The following is a 20,091-nucleotide window of genomic DNA, read 5'->3' on the forward strand; positions in this document are numbered from 1 at the left end:
GTCAAGTTTTGTGTGTAAATGTTTGAACAGTTGCAGCATTTAACTCTGGCACTCTGACGAAAACTAACACTTGTTATTAACAGAAAAAAATCCAGATAACCTGCAATGATCTGAATACATGATGCTCCACAGCCATGTGGAAGCGCAACAAGTTTCAACGATATCCTGCTTCAATGGATTCATTGAAAAAACACTCTTTCTGTTACAGTTTTCACTGTAAAATTGATGGAATGAGAAGGCGGGTGGGGTGTGATGTTGCTGGAGAAAGAGGATGCAGTGTGTACGTATGTAGGAGGACCCTTTCGCTCTTAAAGCTGCTGTGAGGGCGATCAAGGCACACATCTGCAACTCAGACGCGCAACACCACGGCACCCTCAAAGCACATACGCAGACACCTGTAGGCGGACCCCCCTCCTCTCCAAGGACTCTGTTTCCCAACATGCAACAGAAAGGCACATCAGACCTCCTAAAGGTGAGGAGGATGCATAGGTCTGATTGCTCCGTGGCCTCAGGTGCTTTTTTGCCCGCTTGGCTGCTGCTGGCTATGCTACTGGCTCCAGGAGCTTGGAGCTTCCTCACCGAGGAGGGGGAGGAGCTGCTGGTGGAGCTCCACAACCACTACAGAGGGCAGGTGTCTCCTACCGCCTCAGCCATGCTGCCCTTGGTAAGCCCAATATATGCTTCATATTTTGAGTCCTTCATGAATGGCACAGTGGACGGATGGGTGCTTGGCACATCTTCATGAATGTGTGAATTCTCTAGTCAATTATGAATTTGCCAGTATAGCGATATAAATGTGATCTTGCTTAAAAACTGATTATAAAAAACTAAACAAAAAAGGCACAGGTAAAAGGTCGTTTTATCTGACTACCCGGAATCTCTGTGGAGTAACTTTGACGTAGTTTTTTTCCCTGTTATTTGGCTTTTAATGTTTTTCCCTCAGACACTACAACTTCTCAAATATACAGGTTGAATGTTTCTAACGTTTTCTGCTTTGTGTCTGTTGTCTGTGCGTGTGTGTCTGATCATTGAGTAAATGCAGATGTAGAAGCTTGTAGAGAAGAAAAAAAGGGGTACACGCAGCCCTGATTACTTAACCTGGTTTGTGTGGCGTAAATAATTAAACACACACAAATGCACAGTTTTACAGTTCCCATGTCTGCTGTTATATTTCAAGACATGGGGAAGTTCCAAAGCCATTTAGAAGCTTTTTTAAAAATAATGAGCCAATTTCATTATGCAATAGAATTTGGATACGAGTGAAGTGCGTGTGCCAACCACAAACACCCATTCAAATGCTATTATTTTGCTTTAAATGTGCTTTTTGTTGGTTGTTTTTCATTAAACTTGGCCTATTGGGATTGATAATTGTGAAAAGTTTTGCTATTTCTTTTTATATTGTATTGTCATGAGCCACCTGATGGTGTAGGGGTTCACTCGCTTGTCTTCGATGAATGATTGGGTGTGTGAATGACTGTCTGTTTTTCTGGGTGCTCTATTGATGACTGGCGTCCAGTCTAGGGTGTAGTCTGCCTCTCATACAAAAGTCTGCTGGGATAGACTCCAGCAACCCCCACAACTCTTCCGAGAATACGCGGTTCGGAATATGAATGAATGTATTGTCATGGATATTAATTGGTGCACACCAAAAAAGAGGGAAGATAACATGGATCAATATCAGTTTTCTAGAATACTAAAGGCATGAGTGTGTGTGAGAAGACATGAAATGAACAATTGTACATACCTGCAAGGCCTTGCTTGGCTGACTTGTTGCTTCTTCAGAAATGGGACCCAACACTAAAGGTGCTGGCTGAGGGCTATGCGGCCAAGTGCATCTGGAACCACAACCCTGACCTTGTAGACACAGGAGAGAATCTGTTTGCTGGCACTGGGACCCTGGACCTTCGAGTTGGCATGGAGAAGTGGTTCCTAGGTAAATATGACGCACATAAGAAAGTTAAAAAAAATCTCATCCACCATTTTTTTCCGCCGAGGAAGAGAAAACACTACATTAATTAACCACATCTCGATGGTTTGGAAGGAAAACCTGCACCCAATACGACCCTTTGTGGAATAGTTTTCCCATGCCTGATATGGCAGTACATGATTTAAGTAAATGAACCTTTGTGCTCGTCTTGGAAGCCATGGTTCAAGAATAACTTAAGCCTTAAGTCTTAAGGGGTCATGTCATCGGACTGATAGCCACTTGTATCAAACGAGGGTAAAAACTGACGGACCATCACCACCAGCAATCTGATGCAAATCCACGCCTAATTTGGCTAATCAGCGTTTAATGGTACACACCATTGTATATCATACTGAATGCTCATGCCTAAAAAACTGATAAAATAGCTTGCCTGCCAGTGTGTTGATTTGTAGAAAGAAGCACAGAACATTTTTTTGCGTCATTTCAGCAGGTTAACTAAATCCTATCCACAACAACAATTCCTAAAAGCCTCATAACTGTCTCTCAGGTGAATGATAGACTGGAGAGTAACAAATGTCTCTTGCTCCAAATTCATTCACTAAAAATCTCTCTGCTCATGTGTACGTATCTGTCTAGAACATCTCCACTATGACTTCCAAAACAACAGTTGCGATGACGACAAAATGTGTGGACACTACACACAGGTCAGTGATGCACAGATCTACAAATCTACACAAACACACATTGTGACCCAAGCAGCTCTTGATTTCAGAAGGGTGGAGTGAAGGCTTTGGCAACAATTTTCTATTTCTTTCTTTTTCCACATTGGCCTCAAATATTGGATTACTATATGAACTTGGATTGAATATAGGTTCACTACTATTGGCTTTCATTTCACAGTTCACATTTATTTTTCCTTTAATATTTTTGCAATCTCATTGCCAGGTTTAATAATGATCTATCAAAAAAAAAAAGAAGAAAAAATAAGTGTTCTTTTTGTACTTAACTACTGCATACTTTGGGGACGTGGTGGTTGAGTAGTTAGGTGCTATAAAGTGTAGCTCATTAATATGACTCCCAAAACGTGAATATGCTATACCACATCATTTAAATGTTTGCAGATGTCCTGGTGGATGAACTAACTCATGTAACTTTTGTACTACTGTATACATCTGGTGAATGTAGGTCACGTGAGACTGCCTTATTTTGCAGATGGTGTGGTCGGACACACACGCTGTGGGCTGTGCCGTCCACCTGTGTAACACCATGGAGGGTTTGGAATGGGAGAATATTTCGTTCCTGGTGTGCAACTACTACCCAGCGTCAGTGCAAACCTCCCTTGATTTTCAGACTTAACTTATAGTTACCATCATCTGATTAACATCCAAGCTATCTGTCAGTCTATGACATTCTAATGACTGTTTGGGAAAGTGAAGAGAACGCAAAACCTTTCAGACATTAAAGTGTTTGCAATATGCTGATTAATTGATGTGGCATGCATGCATTGTGTGTGCAGTGGGAATTACGACAACGAGCGTCCTTATTCGCCAGGAGAATGGTGCTCCCGATGTCCAGAAGACCTACAAACATGTGAAAACAACCTATGTGGTATGGCAACATTATTTGCTCCCATGCACACACAAAAATACATGCTTTTTGGTTGCAGGATATCATCACCAAGTATTATATTTTGTTAATTTGCATTCTAAATTAAACAATTATTTTTATATTAATACATAGATGAGATTCTCTGCCGATTGTAACATAAAAAATGTATTGATACTTGTTTACTGCATCATGATATTTGATTAGTTAGCAAAAGACATTGTTTGATTAACTAATAAAATTGCGCTAAACACTCATTCACCGCTGTTGATGGTGAGGAGTCAATATCTATCTAGGTTAAGTTATTCACTGTCATTGATAGAAACAAAAATCCATTTAATTTCAATTAGCGAAGACTGGCATGGAATAATGATGTTTTAGTACCACTCAGAGGGATAGAAATCCATTGTTGTCAAGGGCAACCAATTATTTATCTTTCAAAGACTAAAGCCGTTATAAAAGTAAGAAAGTCGTTGGTCAGTTCCCTTAGTTTCAATGTAAATTTAAAAGTAATAATATGCCAAAGTTACTGTAGGTTCAATGTAAAACATCTTTAGAGCATCCCTGCTCTCTCAATAACCGTAAATGGCCATGAATAAGTTAGTTGGACTGAAGGTGAATGAGTTGTTAAGGTGGGTAAACGCCTAATGCTAAGATGTTATTTGGCATGTGTGACCCTTAGTTGCTGAAAAGGATGGTGGAGAAGAGGAGGAAGAGGAGGAGGAAGAGGAAGAGGAGGGGGATATGGTTCTTCTTTCTTCTGCAACAATCGAGGCATTCCACCAGGTGGACATAACCAGCAGATCCAGCAGAAGTAGCACAGCCACCCCCGAACCATGGAAGCCCACTCCCACTCTGGTGGCATCCGAGGCAGATATCCCTTTGGGGGAGGAGGATGAAAATCTCCCTTTCACAACAGCAGAGTCCTACCACCAAGAAGAAACCACCACCACGACCACCACCAGCAGCAAAACTATTCTTCCACTTGATATTTCAGTTCCAGTCAAGCGGAAAGTCGCCGTGAGGAAAGAACAGGATTCAAAAGAGGAACAACAAGAAATCTTGATCGATGGCCTGCCACTCAACAAAATATCACGGAAAGACAGACCATTCATGATAGCTAGTGCCATGTCACCTTTATCACCTCAACTCTTGTTTATTTCTTTTCTCTTCTTTATAGCCAGCATCTTCATTGTGTTACCATAATGAAGAAGAACATAAGAGAGAGACATGGGGGTAGAATGCATCCCATTCAGTGTGTTAAAAGCACTTATGTAATGAAAAAAGCAGGGAAAATTATTGACGATATGAAGAGTATATTAATTGGAAATTATTTTCATTACAGTAATTATAATACTTTGCATTTCACAGCAATGCAACGAATGATGGTCAGCCTTCCTCGTTTGAGAGGTTCTGGGTTTGAATATTCATTCAGGACCCCCTTGACGTGAAGTTTGTATGTTGCTTCAGGTGACTGGGACCACTAACGAGTATGGATGCATACCAGTGTGATTTGACAATTTGGCAGGTGGGAAAGGTTTGTTGGGAAGACAATATAAGGAAAAAAAGATAGCTGCTAAAAGTAATCATGCTCAATGAAAGATGGATTTCTACACTAGGAGTATCCTGCTGGAATCAAATCAACAAACAGGAAGTATTTTGATGTTCTTATTAACTTGTTTTGTATTTGACAAGCCTTCTTTGAGGTTTATAGACAAAAAGCATTTATTTTTTTCCCAAGAAGGGGTTTTAAGTTTTTCTTTGCACTTTTAAGGGTTTAGGTCTGGGGATGTCATCAACTTTTCTCATTGTTGTAACTAAAGGCGAAATAAAAAAAAGAGAAAGATTTTATTGCTATCATAGTATATATACAGAGGGGTCCAAAATGGGACACAATTGGTGCAGGGTTGAAAATCAACTGACTATAATTTTAGGCCACCAGATTGATTAAAATGTATCCTCTTTTGTTGGAATGTAAACCTGCTCCCACTGTAGACCTCGAGGACCTGGTTTAATTGTTATTATCTGAAGTTATACCATTGCATATGCATTTATTAATGTGATACACATACATTATGCAGTACATCAGTCAGGAGGGACTTATAGTTCTGACATCGAGGGTTCAATCACAGGTGACTATTGACCTATGAAGTTAGCATGGTCTCATCGTGCCTGTGTGGGTTTTCTCTGGGTACTCTGGTTTCCTCCCATATTCCAAAAACATGCATAGTAAGATGGTTGGAGACTCTAAATTGCCCTAAGTTGAGAGTATTGGTTTCCTGTCTCCTTGTACCCTGTGATTGGCTGACCACTAATTCAGGGTGTACCCTGTGTACATTGCCTAATGTCAACTGGGATAGGCTCCAGCACCCCTGCGACCTCGGTGAGGATAAGCAGCTCGGATAATGAATGAATGAATTAGAATGATGAGAGACTGGTTGCTCTTTGCCCTACAATGTAAATTCTGCAAATATTAGATATAGTAATTGTAGTCTGAAAAGATACTATACAGCACAGACTGGTAAAATAGATGTATGTATCTATTCAGTATTTGCCATTTACAATGCCCTTCCCCCCCAGATTTCACATCTTTGGCTGCATGAATAGAATTCAGTGGCAAATCTGTCATTTCAAACAGCAGGCTATGCTAATAGATGCTGATGTGAATGTTAAAATAATAAACCTCCGTTAGACGTCCATGGAGGAAAAAGAACCGTGAGAAGATGGGCGACGAGGGACTCAGACAAGCCTGAATGGATTTTTTTCAGCTATGCTTCTTTTGGCCAATCACAGCACCTGGCTGCAGCCTGGGCACTGTGATTGGGCACAGATCTGAGGCAGAATTGAGTGGCAAGAGGAAGAGGAGGAGGGGGTGGAAGAACAACCTCTGCTCTTCACCACTTCATCTTTGAATGCCCAGCACATAGCGGCATCATGGCAGCTGCTATCTCCCGCCAGCGGCAGTGAGACTGAGGAGCGCACTTGGCGGACTCTTTTTTTTCCACCCCTTGTCCTCTTCCTCCTCTTCCTCATTGCCATCTTGACACCTCGTAAGATCTGCCCAGCTGCCAGCATGGGGTGTCGCCTCACTCGGACCAAGGTGAGTGACCTCCTCTAGAGAAATCAATAAGAAGGCACGTTTCCTTGGATACCTGGATTTGGGGTTTCCATGGAAACAGGCTTCAAAATATTGTCCTAAAATTGTCAATGGTCACAGGCCATGACAACGTCTGAGGAAGCCTTTAGAGGATTAATTGGAGTCTGTTGTCATGTGACAAAAACAATGCCTCACAGTGGTCACATGACCACCCCATTAAGTGACAGGTTGTCAAAAATAATGAGGATGTCATATGAACATATTACATGATGATGTCGTTGTCGTCATGATGCTAGTGACGTTACAGTGCCATGTGTTAATGTGAAGTTGTTAAGTTTTTGTGTTCCGTGGATATAGGAATGTCGCACATTATAAGATGTTGCACAATGACAGCTTGTCATTACGTCACGTGCAAAGACACATGGGCGTTAATCACTGGGTTTTTTGGATGGTGGGCTAACCCTAGCACATGACGCTAGATGGGATTCATGTGGATATGAATATACATGAATGAAATAAGAGTATGAATGTATACGTGTCACCTCTTCCTGTAACGGTCGTGGCTTGAGTGACTTTTATACAAAATCAGTTACATACTCCAGCTTTTCATCTATCTATACTAGTAAAGACACATTGAATTACAATTAAATGATCTTTCATTGGATGAGAGAAAGTATCATCACACAATGTATCCACCTGTTGGATTTATACATTAATTCAGAAGAGAGAATAAGTTATGGCTTACTAGGAGTATATCCGCTTAATTACCATATTTTACACTGATCCAAGATCATTATTTTAGTACTGTAACTAATCATTGATTTCCTAAATAAAGCTTAGAGTTAATTACGTTTTTCACATTGGCTAAAAGGTTGAATTTAACATTAAATAGAGGTAGAGAGTATATTATTATTATAAAATGTGCTTTTCAATGAGCACTAAAGTCATTTAAGAATATTTATCACTCTTTTGTGCATAACATAAGTCAAAGTGGGGTCCTCTGATTGAATTGTGTTATTTATGTAGTCTTTATTATTGTATTGCTCTTGATTTGGTGAGGTGTAACGTCCCACCGTCCATTATTATACAAGTACGTACTTTGATTTTCATCCAAGGACACTAATATCAAGCAAGCTTCTCGCTCCTTCATACACACAGTATATGAATAATGCAGTAAATAAATCTATACTTCCTTTGGTTTAGTACAATACTTTTGTCACTCAACCGAGTCCTGAGTTGTCACTTTTCCATGCAACCATCATTGTTTAGCTGGTTGGAGTGGCCCTTTGCTCTGCTTGCAGGCCAACCAAATACGTACGGCCTTCTCGCTTGGTCCTGGTATGTACCACAAATACCCCCCTTCTGTGTGTTTCTTTCGGACGTTTGCAGAGTGTTAGCATCGAGTGAGTGAATCTCCCATTTAAGAAGAATAAAACGAATCTAAGCACAGGAACTCTTTGCAACAACTTGCCTCCTGACTGAAATCCGCCTCTTTCAAAGGTCACCAAATGCATTGACATTGGCCCATGAGCTTCTCTCCGACACACCCACTTCACCAATGGCCAATCAGAACACAGAGTTCAAATTTAAATATTCCAATTGGATCCAGTGACAGTCAGCTGAATATTAATAAGAACTGTGATTTTGCAGTAAGACAAAAAAAAACTGTGTGATGCCTTTCACGTCTGACCAATGGTTTCAGACCATATAAAGAAGCTAAAAAAACAGTCAATTCTATTTGCACAAAACAAGGCCTATCCATCACTAAAATACATTTGTGTCCAAAAAGCGAGAAAAGAGTGTGACTCACCCTCCTCCTTCCTCCTCCACGTCAGCATCATCGCTCGCTTATGCAATGTTTTCATCCGACATTTCTTTCAGCACCAAATAATAGCAATGTTCTTCACTCTTTTCTCTCCTGCAAGCTTATCAACACATTGCTATATTCTGACCTGAAGGCATCCGTTGGTGTACCTAATGCAGGTTCATGCAGTAAAAGCAGTAGCAATCATCACTCATATCAGCATATTCCCAACAAATCAAAATAATATAAACCCAGTCCTGTCATTATGTTTACAAGTGAATAGTCTGCTAAGTAGTTAATAATAGAAAATGACTCAAATCCAAAAGCCACTTTTGTAAAACAAAACTGATCAAAAGAATAATCTGTGATTCCATGCCGAATTGAGAAGGAAGATTCCTTTTTATGTTTCTTTTATTTTCATCATCAACTTTCACCATATATTTTACTGAGGCAGGTTGACAGATAGATTAAAGTGAGTGTGATACATTTGTTTCTGTTTTGTTCAGCAGTGACGTCACAGAAAATATTAATGATATCATGAGATTAGATAGTGTGACGATGATGGGATGAGGCCCCCTGGTGATACCGTAGCTAGCACTACCTCAAAATTCAGTAGAACAAGGTTCGCATGGCATTTATCTAGTACTCTGACTATCTCTCCATTTCCAAAACACACAGGCAGGCATTTTTTTAAATCAAAATTGTCCGCAGGTGTTAGGTTGACAATTTTCTGTTTACGGAATGTGCTCCAGCTCACTTTTGATATATAGAAGATAAATGTTTCAGTGGAAATACCTACTACGTATATATGACAGTGAGATAGTCAGAGGTAAAAATGCAAAGTGGTAAAAAATGTGTGAAAGCCAAAACGGAGAACTTGAATCAATTCGTGTCACCGTCAACATGCATCAGTGTATAACGTTGCTTGTGTGTGAGCCTGAGGCATTGCATCGTGAGCATAAAGAGTTGGGCGGGGTGAACGAGGGATGCTGACCTACATCCTGTGGGCCTTGTTACCGTCTCAGCTTTTGGTTTGTTGACAAAATCGCTGTGGCGACAATGGAATTGCAAATACTTTCTTTTCGACTTGACCTGTTAAGGGACACCATTTAAGCCCACACCATTTCACCATTAGCTATCAACCTCAGCTTTTCTGGACTCTATCTTGCGCCTGGCAAATCTATCCTTTTGCATCTATGAATATCCTGACCTGGCTAATTTAGTTTCCAAAACATCTCAACTGTATTCCTGATTAGCTAATTTCTAATCCTTCTTTAATATCTCAAGTCCAAAGATTTATGTCTTTTTGCCCTGCTAGTGTCAGTCTAAAATGTTCACTATTGTAAATGCATAGAAAAAAATGCATGATGTCACTTGCTGTCTAATAACTGGGGTTGCTTTTTTTACCAAATGTAATGTTTATATAACGCTGCCTTGAACCTCTGAACCAGGCCCGACAACCAAGCCGCTACAGACACCGCGATGAGCAGCAGCGCTTCGTAGAACAGTACGGACAGCCGATCGACATGCAGGTGGAGGGCAAAACGGGGCGGAGCCACCGAAGAAGGCGTGTGGAGCACAGGACGCCCTCTGAGAGACACTGGGAAGCTCTAAGAGACATTGGACTGATGGAGGCTGAGGATAGCAGAGGCAGATACAACACAGGGTATGTTGCATCTCCAGTACATGCTTTGAAAGTCACACTGCAGTTTTTGCAGGAAAATTCACCAGTTTGCGGTTTGCATGCTCAGACCATAGCCACGTCCAGTGATACAAAACAAATACTAAATTGTACGAAAAAAAACATACTATATAGGAAAGTGTGTTGAACTTTTTTTGTTGAAATTCAAATTTCTTGCACTTCTTTTGATGTTCATTAATTTTATTCGATTGTTATATTTTTAAGTCTTACGCAGACCATACTGGAACCGCGGTTGGGTATCGTGTTCAGTTCCATAATATGTTGAAGATTTGGTACAAAAATATAATTGCTGTGTGGAGAAACAGTAGCGCATTCCCTTCCTTGTACATTGGGGTCACAATAACAATGGACAGTCCAAGAATAATATTCACATTTATGGATGCCTTTTTCCTCACAGACACTTATATGACAATATGTATGCTACCAATGATGGCTTGATGATGTCACCTGAAATCTATCCAACCAACGGATACCAGTTTAGAGGATCTAACACACAGCATCACGCCACAAACTACCTCCCCAGTGTCTCCTACAGCTTGGACCATCTGGACCGCCTGGATTTCCAGGTAACCAGTTCATTGAATTACAAGGTGATAGTGGCCAAGTGATTCAAAATACTACTATCCCAAAATGTATGTGTACTTTACTGTGTTCGTTCAGGCGCCAGAAATGTCTGCACATCAGCCTAATTCTGAGAGTTGCCTGCTTGGCTGTTACAACTCTGGAGAAATGGAGCAGAAACATTTCTCTAGACAGGTTGTTCTTCCTGTACCAACCATTTTTGACCAATACCAATCTTTGTAAGACAAGGCAAAAACATTAACAGTATTGATTTATTACTTGCAGTCCAACTACTACTCCACTTGGCATCCAATGGGCTACATTCCCATCAATGAGGGGGACAACCGACTGGGCTGTAGCCCCGAGAGCCCACGTCACCGTGTGCCCCTCTCCGAAGCCGAGACAGATGCCATGTCATCGCTACCGGGGCATACTGCTTCCTCGCAGGGCTCCTCCTCTTCCTCCGAGTCTCTGGTTTCTTCAGAACCCAGCGATTCTGGTTTTCACAGCGTCAGTACTGGTGAACACAGGTGTTTCCACAAGAACCATAGACATACCCCACAACTACGCTTGGGCCACTCTCCTCATGAGCAAAGAGGCCGCTGGGACCTGGAGTCTATCCCCGAGACAATGCCTTTGAGTCACATGGGGGAGCAGCATTTGAGCAGTTACACTCTGGCCAACAGCAGCATCACCACTGCCCATGTCCACCGTACCGAGAGAAGTCCCACTCGCAACTGCTCGCCACCTTCGTCCATCCCTGGTTCGTAAACATCTATCATGCTCAAGTTTGTCTAAGTTGTCTCTTTTGCCAAAAAAAAGACTACCATAGATTTTTGAAATGTGTGTAACAAACAGGGTTTCCGTGATTGTGCCTGATGTGCCAGTAAATAATTTCAAATCGATTACACTCAGATGAGCTCTTTTGTTGGAGTTAAATCCAGTCATTTCACTCATATATCTCCTCTAGACACTAACAGGGCACAAGACAGAGATCAGATTAAAAAAAAGTCAACTACTCACAAATCAAATCAAGCTGATTCATATAGAATAAATCATCAATAGATCCCAAAGGATTTAATTGACGGAGTTGACATTCATCTTCTGTACCGCGCATCCTCGTAAGGAGTTGACATTAAAATAAATGCTATCATTTTTATATCAAAGCAAGTTAATTTTAAATCTCACCAGAGCCACATTTCATTCAGAAATGGATCTTCAAATGAACAACAAATAGGCTAAAAGAGCTTGTCTTCTTTTAGGTTGTCGCACGGAGCCTTGTCAACGGAGGTCGCTGTGGCTGGAACAGCGGCAAGCAAAAGGGGGGCGTACCATAGACGTGCCAGGACGCAGTCACACCGTAATGGATCTAAGTGAGGCCCAGTGGCGCCGCAGGACAAGTTTGAGTATAGAACCAAACCACAAAATGAAGCAGGTTCAGAATGGCCAATTGCATCCAGCCCAAAACACACGGAATCTCAGAAACAGGAACGGTTATCCAGCACACCTCAGCATGGACCATACCGGCCTGGGCTCCCACCCGAACCCAACCAGAGCCGGCCAGAGTAAAGTCAGCAATAGGGAAGAGGACTCTGGGAATAATGGCTTGATTTCTAGCAGATCAACGGATTGGCGTGCATTTCAGACTCTGGGAAATCAACCCAGATTTCCAAAAGGTTCTGCTGGTCCCTATTACAACACCCTGGGAGCACAGAGAAATCCAAGGTCTCCGCCTTCGCCCAACTGTCGACAGTCGAATCCAAAGTCCGTCAGGAGTCAGCTCCTGCGAGCACGTGCATACAGATTAGCACGGGAACGCAGCGAGGTTACCACTGATGAAGAGGTACGTGGTGAAGGAGAGGGCAGTGGGGACCATACAGGGGTGGAGGGCCAGTGGGCTGGTCGCTACTGGAACAGGGCAGAGAGAAGACGTCACCTGGTGCTGTCACGACAACACAGAGAGCGCCGCAGCGGCGAGGAAGCCGCCGCAGGTAGCGTTCACAGCCCACTGTCATCCCAGGTAGTTCTTGAACTCAGCCACAGGAAGCAGAATCGACTAAGAAACAGCAAGTTGCTTGATGATTGGACAACAGTGGAGGAACTGCTGACCCATGGAACCCGAGTGGAGGTAGACACTCAACTCTGTCTCAGCCCTCTGCTTTCTGTTACTACTGTCTGAGGAGCTTCACTCCTGCTTGAGCTATGTATCCTCTCTACACACTCTTATTATGTCTGTTCAGTAAAAATAATCAGAAATTTGGTATATGTTTTAGACAAGCGGTCGCTGTGGAGACAATCAATTGGAATTGACCATTCCATAGAATTGATTAGAAGAGATTGAAATCCTACAGAGATGCTCAGACAAATGTAAAACCTAAATTGGACACAAAATACACGATGGTACAAGAGAGCTGCTATAAGATTGATCAGTAAATGACCCATTTTCTTACCAAGAGGTTGACTCAACTATTTAATCAAAATAATGTTTAAACTAACAAACAAAATGAATATTTTTTTTCTTCATTAGCTACACACTACCTAGTTGAAAGACATCTACATCTGCTGGAAACGGAAACGGTGCTAAGAGAAGCTAAGGATTTTTTTCAAATTCACAATAACAATACAATGCCTTAAATTGGCAAAAAGTGTAGGATGTAACCTTTTTCACCCAAAAACAGTGGTGATCAATTCATAAGTGTCATTGAAAACGATTGGGTGTGCAATTACTGTAAAATAAAATAGATACCAAATTGTTAGTAAATATACAAGTGATATTTTCCATCTGATCTAAGATAATAAATACACTGATCTTTAAGACCATTGCAATATCACACACATGATAACACAAGTCAATGCAAATTGCACTTTCTAAGTAATTACCTTTTGTTTGTCCTATGTGGCGTACTCGACGTCTGAGTATGTATGGATGAAATATTAATCAGGTTTTAAAATGTAATCAGAAAAAAAAAACATTTAAGTGTTGATGGGTGCAATTTTTGGAGCCCAAGATTTGATTGATCCACTCAAAAACTAATGTACCAAGATGGCTTGTTAACAGTGTAACCATGTCCAAAAATTCACAGAACTGCTCGTTTATACTGACCAGATGTTCTTGATCATCTCTGATTGGCAAATTGATTTCAGGGTCTGCAATGTCCATTGTAACGCCTAGAGAAGAAGTGAAAAGGTATTTCAAAAGCAGATTTATAAATTAGATGAAAGCAATTAAAATAAAGACAGAACTGTACAGGATAGTATGTGCTACAAAGTAAGTGTGCGTGCCAAAAGGCACAGTTGCGCTGCGGCCAAAGATGTGTAAATTTGACATTGTACAACAACCAAAGTCTCTTTTATATTGATATTTTTGTATTCAGTACACAATGCTTGCCAATGTATTTGTTGATATTCGTGTTGACTTAGCATCAATCTAGTTACATCGAGCATGTTACATGACATCCTGATTAGATTCACATACTAAAGTTCAACATTAATATTGCAAAATGCTATTGTTGTGTTTGTTTTTCAAATAAACAATGATGTAAAAATAGTATTATGTAAATGCCATCACCATTTAATGCCATTACATTACCCACCTCAGGGAAGAACACTGAAAGCACCAAGTGGGTGTGGCTGGGACATCATTCGCTTAATTGTTTTAGTAAAAAAGTAATTGGGATGGATGTATGCCCCTCCCCTACACATGTGCACCCACAAATAAATAATGACATGGAATTAAGGTGGATTTTTTTCCTACTAGGGGTTTCTTTTTTTTGTTCTTTTTTTCATGCTCCGTTGAATAAAGTTGTCGAGCTTTGCCAAATGTGGTCTAGTCAAGTATTTTGAGACTAATTATGGGTCAGATCAGTTCAAATAGTAAACCAAATCTGATTGCATTGACACACACCAATGGGGAAAAAAAAACACACAATAGATAGTTAAATGGTGGGAAGTCCTATGGGGGAGTTGTCACGAGGGTTGCCAACTCCCTTCGAAAGCTACAGCTGGTTGGCCTTTTAGTTATTTGTTTTTTTGTTTAGTACATGAGAAGTAATTTTTTTTGGCTTTTTATTTGATTCAAACCAGAAATAATGAGCTCCATATTTTAGCTATATGAACACTTGGGAAAACAATGATCAGCAATATATTTTAATAATTATTCTTATAGTTTTAAATACTAAAATGAAAAATGCATTTTGAAAATATGAATTGTTTATTGCTCTCTATCAAATATAGTAGCCCAAAAAGTACACAAAAATATGTATAATATTAGGGGGAGCAGTCAGTCACAAAAGCACAAGTGCCTTCGAGTCTCTAGTGTGCAGACGTATAAAGAGAAAATTTATCATTAAATTCAGATGATCATCCGGTTTTCTGGTGTCTATCCATGCCAAATACTAAAAAACGGGAGCGGGTTCGAAGGCCTCACTTCTAATTCATGTTGACAGCAGTGCTCTATGTAAAAGTTTCTTTAAAGTTGCCACGTGGTTCATCAAACAGGCCTGTGAGGGTTAATACACAAATCAGAACATTTAGTCGATTAGGGGAAATTGCAAATATTAACTCTGAGATAAACTGGCAATTTAAAAAAAAATCTATACTGCAGTGATTTTGTTTATCTATAATTTCATGTTGACTCCCCTTATCTCCATGATAAGCGACTGTACCTCTACCAATGCAATGAGGAGGATTTCATATTGTCAATGTTAAACTCATACTATGCTCATTGATCACAAAGCAAGAGAGGCGGGGGACATTCCTTTGCCATAAATCATCCAGTAGGCTCTTCTTGGTTGCTACGACAACTGCTGTTTCTAGGGAAACTAGGACACATCGCTTCAATTTTGCCATAGCAGTATGTATGTCAAGGTGATATTTACCCTACGCAAACACACACAAAGGAAATGGTACCCCTTTGTTAATGGAAGAAAAAACAGTGATCACAAAACCATATAAAGGTAATGCCAATGTAAATGATCAGACATTGGCTTTGAACTTCAATTGTTTTTATAATCAAACTCAGACTCAAGCGCAAGAACTTATGTTTTTTTGCACAATTGGTGTGTTAAAGGATTCTTGTAACTTTCAATGGGACTACTGCAGTACTTTGACCCCCTCTTCTTCAGCAAACATTTTTGAAGGGTGTATTTTCATAACTTGAATATATATGTAAATATATACAATGTATGTATAGGGCCCAGTATTTATTGCTACGTCCCTGTCTAAAGGTGTCCCATAATGTATTCCAATGAACAGATTTCAGTTCTATCCAATTCACAGCATTTTGGCACAGCAAAGAAAATCTATGACAGAAAAAGAAAATCAGTCAGTCACACATCCACTTCTATTTAAAGTGTCTTTATCCCACATTCAAACTGTTTTCCACAGCCACAGTGGCAGAACATTTGATTACATGCTGTAGCAATTAAAAATCACACTTGAAATGAACACAGCATATGAACCAAGAATACAATGGAATGCCCCAAGAGCAACCGTTAGTCATAATACAATCTGCCTGAATATTCAAAGCATCATACTGAAATGTTATACTATTCTTCCATTTATTATCCGTACAGCTTATCCTGACAAGGGTTATGGGGGTGCTGGTGCCCATCCCAGCTAACTAAGTCAGGGCACAAGGAGACAGACAACCAATCACTCATACCTAGGGGCATTTTTTGGGATGTATGAGGAAATTGGAGTACTCTGAGAACTCCCACGGAAGCAAAGGCAGGACATACAAACTCCACACAGGAAGGTAAAAATCTGGGATTGTGCCCTCGGTCTCACGACTGCGCGGCCGAGGCACTAACCACTTGCCCACTGGGCTGCCTGTTTTTTTAATTAAATGATTCATTTTTATGAAGGGTGGCAAGGCTCAGTGGTAGAGTATTTGCCCCCTAATCAACTACTCTGGCGGCCATGTCACAGAATCCTTTAGCAAGATACTAAACGGACGCTCGTCCTGATGCAGCAGTGTCAAAGTGCTTTGAGTGCCCAAACTCTTGAATTGCTTTCTTTTGAAGTATATTTAATACAATAAAATTATAATTATAAAAACTGACTGGGTATGAGTCCCATCGGAAACACTTCCAAAAAAATGCATAACTGTGTAAATGGTGAATCAAAAAGCGACTAATATAGTAAATGCTCTGATTAAAAAGTGTTAATAGTAGCAGGCTAGAATTAATTATTTATTCCCTTATATGGTTTCCCTTTGGCTGTCTTGCAAATTACATTTGACCAGAAACTCCTTCATGGTTGTCTGGCTGTCCAGCTCCACCCCCTGTTCCTCCAGCGTGTGCAAAAGCTCCTCCCATCGCCGCTTGTCTTGTCCCGTCTGCCACGATAAGCGCACCACGGCCCGTAACAGTGGCAGAAGCAAGGGGTGGGATTTATCCAAGTGTGTTCCCACTGACGGGATCAGAAGGTGGAGGGCTTTGTCACATTGATCCCTAGCTTCTTCTAGATGCTCCACTTCTTGGAAGCAACAGCACAGGGCCACAAGCGTAAAGAGCCAATGGAGCTGCTCCAGGGGCTTGCCCAGTTTGTCTTGCAGCCTTTTAGCATTAAGCAGTGGTCCTAAGGCATCCTGGTAGTGGCCCACACTGGACACATGACAATGTTCAATCATTAACTCTGACAGCGACTGCACATGTCAATAGACTCTTGACTTCCACCAAAAATAAAACTGACAAAATCAGAAAATTGATGGTGTGGAAAAAAAGTATAAACTAAACCCCAGCAAATGAAAACGTATGAATTTCGAAAATGCTTTATATGTGTACTGTACTACTAAGATGTAGTAGTATACTCTTGGGAATGAGGCGTGACAACTATAACATTCTTTGACTCAAGAGAAAAGAATTCTTTAAAAAGAGTGTAGCAGCAATGAAGCAATCTCATTTTATATTCCTTCATTTCCTAATTTGTATTTTTAGACAGATGGCTGAGAAATAGTCTGTGCTTGACACTGCCAAACACTTCAACCACTTCATGGAAAAAATTCAAGCATTTTTCAAACCTTGAAAACAACATTAAAATCCTTGCGTGTTCAAGAATTTCAAGAGTCCCTACAAACTCTGCTAGTTTCATTGTTATTGGGCAAAAAGCACAACACAATTGAAATAAAAACATCATATCTTAAGTACAGTATAGACAGGTGAATATACAGATTTATGAATAATACATGTACTTATAGAAGAAATAAATGAAAAAAATGTGTCTAACCTGACAAGCAACTGTCCAGTCTGGAGGTCTGGTAGGTAAAAGAAGAATCGTACACACGGCGCCCCCCAGAGGTCTGGTAAGGAGCATAGATGCGTCAAGTACTGCTCAAAGGCACGGCTTCGCTTGGCAATGGTCTCTGCCGTAAAATTCTTGCGTAGCTTCTTCCCTACAGAAGGAAATGGGAAGCGGTCACAGACAACCTGAAAGCATTGAGCATAAAGACGTCCAGTGTTGAGATTGCGCTCACGCGGGAAACACACACGCGCCATCTGATCTCGATAGTGTTGGCGCAGGGTGGCGTGAAGCCGCTGGAAGTCGGAGTAACGGCGGGTTATGACGGCCGGGGTCTTGTCACTACTGCCCGCCTGGACGACGTGAATGGTGTACAACTGGCGGAGGTAATATAAGTGCTGCTGTTATCAGTGCAGCCCCATGAGCCAACCAGAACTTTCAACTCCAAACTTACCACATATTTCGAGGACACGTCCTGAATCACGCTGGCATCTGTCACTTCAAATGACAAGATGTCCGAGTGTCCAACTCCTGCACATGTCCCTTCAAAACAATAGAAAAGGAAAGCATATTGTTTATTTCCGTTATTGTTTCTTAAAGACCACCTCCCTCACCTGTGCTGCAAGGCCCCTCTTCCAGTGACTCTCCCAAGAAATCCGAGTCGCTGTCCAAGTCTGATCCGTCACCTTCCGCTCTGTCCTCAGTTTCTTCACTGCCATCAAAGGACAGCATTCCACCCAGCTGCTCAGACACGCACTCATCTTCCTCTTCTAGGTCCGCCTCGCAAACATTCTCCTGTTGTCCTGTCTGCTTAGGCACCGCTCCCTGGCCATCTTTGAAGATGGTGCGCTTCAACCGAGATAACAACTGAGATGCCATAGTGCCATCTGGATAACGTAACAGAGTTGCAGATGTAACTGATGTTTCATCTATCGTTGTATGTCATTTCTGTGTCTGTTCCATTGCATTTAAAACTACATTCGAGTGCGTGTCTTTTGTTATTGTTTTTGTTTCCCTGTTCGTCCGACTACGTGTAGCAAAAGTTGCACTTGATTTTGTATGAAATTGCTTTTTGTTGATGGGGGAAAATACCAGTTGGTAACAATTCCACAAAAGGTGCCCTGAATTTCAGTGGAGTCAGCTTTTGCCAGGGGGACAGTAGTAAGTTATTTGTTTTTTATTCAAAGGTACATATACCAACTACGATAATACACATTTGGCAAGTCAATGATATTATATATATATTTGACACACTACAAATACCTAAGTGTTATGGCTGTTTAGCAAAGCTATATTAATGAAGTAATAAGAATATCTAGTTTTATGAGACATCCTGCATTCTTCATGTGATCACGATTAGTTATTAAATCGGCCGAGTCACACATTTTAACCATGGCAACTCAGCACACGGGCTTGATAACTGTTTAACCCGCACTGTTGTCTAGTTTGACAGTAACGGTACCAGGCTAGTCGATAGCCGCAATGTTAGCATGGAAGTTAGCAAGTTTTTTGAAAGTTTCTGTTGAGTTTGCACTCACCCCGGGCTGGCCACTGCAGACGCTAGTCCTTGCCTATCTTTGTTCCGTACGTTTAACCTGTCTCACTATATTACTGATAAGAATCCGAAAGATAAAACCCGATACAACCAACCATCTCTCGCTCTCTCTCTCTTTTTGTCTCTTTCTCTCTCTGTCTCCCCGTTTCTCCCCCTTGGTCCTCTGTTTTGGGGGGCCAATATGAAGGGTAATCAATCATAAATCAGACCACTTATTGCAAAACTAAGAGTTCTATATTAATGTACAGGTTTAGTCCATGATTGCATACAATCCTCGCCAATTTCTCCACAATTAATATCATTCATGACACTTGTAAGTTCAACAGTCCTACGATGTCATTTTTTTCCGACGGACCTTGAAGGCAGCTTAGTGAAGGTGGGCGTGTCCCGTCGTTGAGCCGTGAAGGTGTGTGCAGGTAGAAAAATAGGTGAAAGAGGAGCGTTCACCCGGGCACGGTCGTGCAATTTTACCCTATTCACCCCAAAACACAGGGCGAATTTAGGGGTGGCTCAGGTAAGACCACTGGGGATTGAGTATTGAACACTTCCCCACTTTTATTATCGCTATACGTTCTATATGTGTAAATTGTCCGGCCCTGCC

At 41.1% G+C, this 20,091-nt stretch overlaps 3 protein-coding genes across 4 annotated transcripts; 2 read left to right on the forward strand and 1 right to left on the reverse strand.

The window, feature by feature from the left end:
- The first annotated feature begins 329 nt into the window (after window positions 1-329).
- LOC144207348 (peptidase inhibitor 16-like) lies at window positions 330-5,352 on the forward strand. Its single transcript, XM_077732775.1, has 6 exons — window positions 330-664; window positions 1,783-1,933; window positions 2,564-2,631; window positions 3,140-3,249; window positions 3,444-3,535; window positions 4,215-5,352. Exons 1-6 carry the CDS (start codon window positions 440-442, stop codon window positions 4,736-4,738), a joined length of 1,170 nt encoding a protein of 389 aa, XP_077588901.1. The 5' UTR covers window positions 330-439; the 3' UTR covers window positions 4,739-5,352.
- Window positions 5,353-6,425: 1,073 nt separating this feature from the next.
- LOC144199831 (uncharacterized) lies at window positions 6,426-12,875 on the forward strand. Its single transcript, XM_077721709.1, has 6 exons — window positions 6,426-6,632; window positions 9,885-10,099; window positions 10,533-10,701; window positions 10,796-10,891; window positions 10,982-11,459; window positions 11,959-12,875. The coding sequence occupies exons 1-6, from the start codon at window positions 6,606-6,608 to the stop codon at window positions 12,873-12,875; spliced, it is 1,902 nt and encodes a 633-aa protein (XP_077577835.1). The 5' UTR covers window positions 6,426-6,605.
- A 3,160-nt stretch (window positions 12,876-16,035) lies between these two features.
- On the reverse strand, window positions 16,036-19,799 carry snx21 (sorting nexin family member 21). 2 transcript variants are annotated; one of them, XM_077732191.1, is made up of 6 exons: window positions 19,474-19,799; window positions 18,550-18,822; window positions 18,390-18,478; window positions 18,186-18,312; window positions 17,924-18,089; window positions 16,036-17,301 (listed from the first exon to the last, which is right to left on the reverse strand). In XM_077732191.1, the coding sequence occupies exons 2-6, from the start codon at window positions 18,812-18,814 to the stop codon at window positions 16,896-16,898; spliced, it is 1,053 nt and encodes a 350-aa protein (XP_077588317.1). In that variant the 5' UTR covers window positions 18,815-18,822; window positions 19,474-19,799; the 3' UTR covers window positions 16,036-16,895. The 2 variants fall into 2 exon arrangements, with proteins under 2 accessions (XP_077588317.1, XP_077588309.1); XM_077732183.1 differs by having other exon boundaries at window positions 18,171-18,312.
- Window positions 19,800-20,091: the final 292 nt, after the last annotated feature.

This window comes from Stigmatopora nigra, chromosome 1 (genome assembly GCF_051989575.1).
Source record: "Stigmatopora nigra isolate UIUO_SnigA chromosome 1, RoL_Snig_1.1, whole genome shotgun sequence".
Lineage (NCBI taxonomy): Eukaryota > Metazoa > Chordata > Actinopteri > Syngnathiformes > Syngnathidae > Stigmatopora > Stigmatopora nigra.

Coding starts and splice junctions, on each gene's coding strand:
- LOC144199831 (XM_077721709.1), top strand. CDS start 6,606: ATGGGGTGTCGCCTCACTCGGACCAAG. Junction 6,633..9,884: donor GTCGCCTCACTCGGACCAAG/GTGAGTGACCTC, acceptor CCTCTGAACCAG/GCCCGACAACCAAGCCGCTA. Junction 10,892..10,981: donor AGAAACATTTCTCTAGACAG/GTTGTTCTTCCT, acceptor TATTACTTGCAG/TCCAACTACTACTCCACTTG.
- LOC144207348 (XM_077732775.1), top strand. CDS start 440: ATGCAACAGAAAGGCACATCAGACCTCCTAAAGGTGAGGAGGATGCAT. Junction 2,632..3,139: donor TGTGTGGACACTACACACAG/GTCAGTGATGCA, acceptor CTTATTTTGCAG/ATGGTGTGGTCGGACACACA. Junction 3,250..3,443: donor GTGTGCAACTACTACCCAGC/GTCAGTGCAAAC, acceptor TTGTGTGTGCAG/TGGGAATTACGACAACGAGC.
- snx21 (XM_077732183.1), bottom strand. CDS start 18,814: ATGGCATCTCAGTTGTTATCTCGGTTGAAGCGCACCATCTTCAAAGAT. Junction 18,479..18,549: donor AGAGGGGCCTTGCAGCACAG/GTGAGGGAGGTG, acceptor ATTGTTTTGAAG/GGACATGTGCAGGAGTTGGA. Junction 18,090..18,170: donor GGCGCGTGTGTGTTTCCCGC/GTGAGCGCAATC, acceptor TTCCTTCTGTAG/GGAAGAAGCTACGCAAGAAT.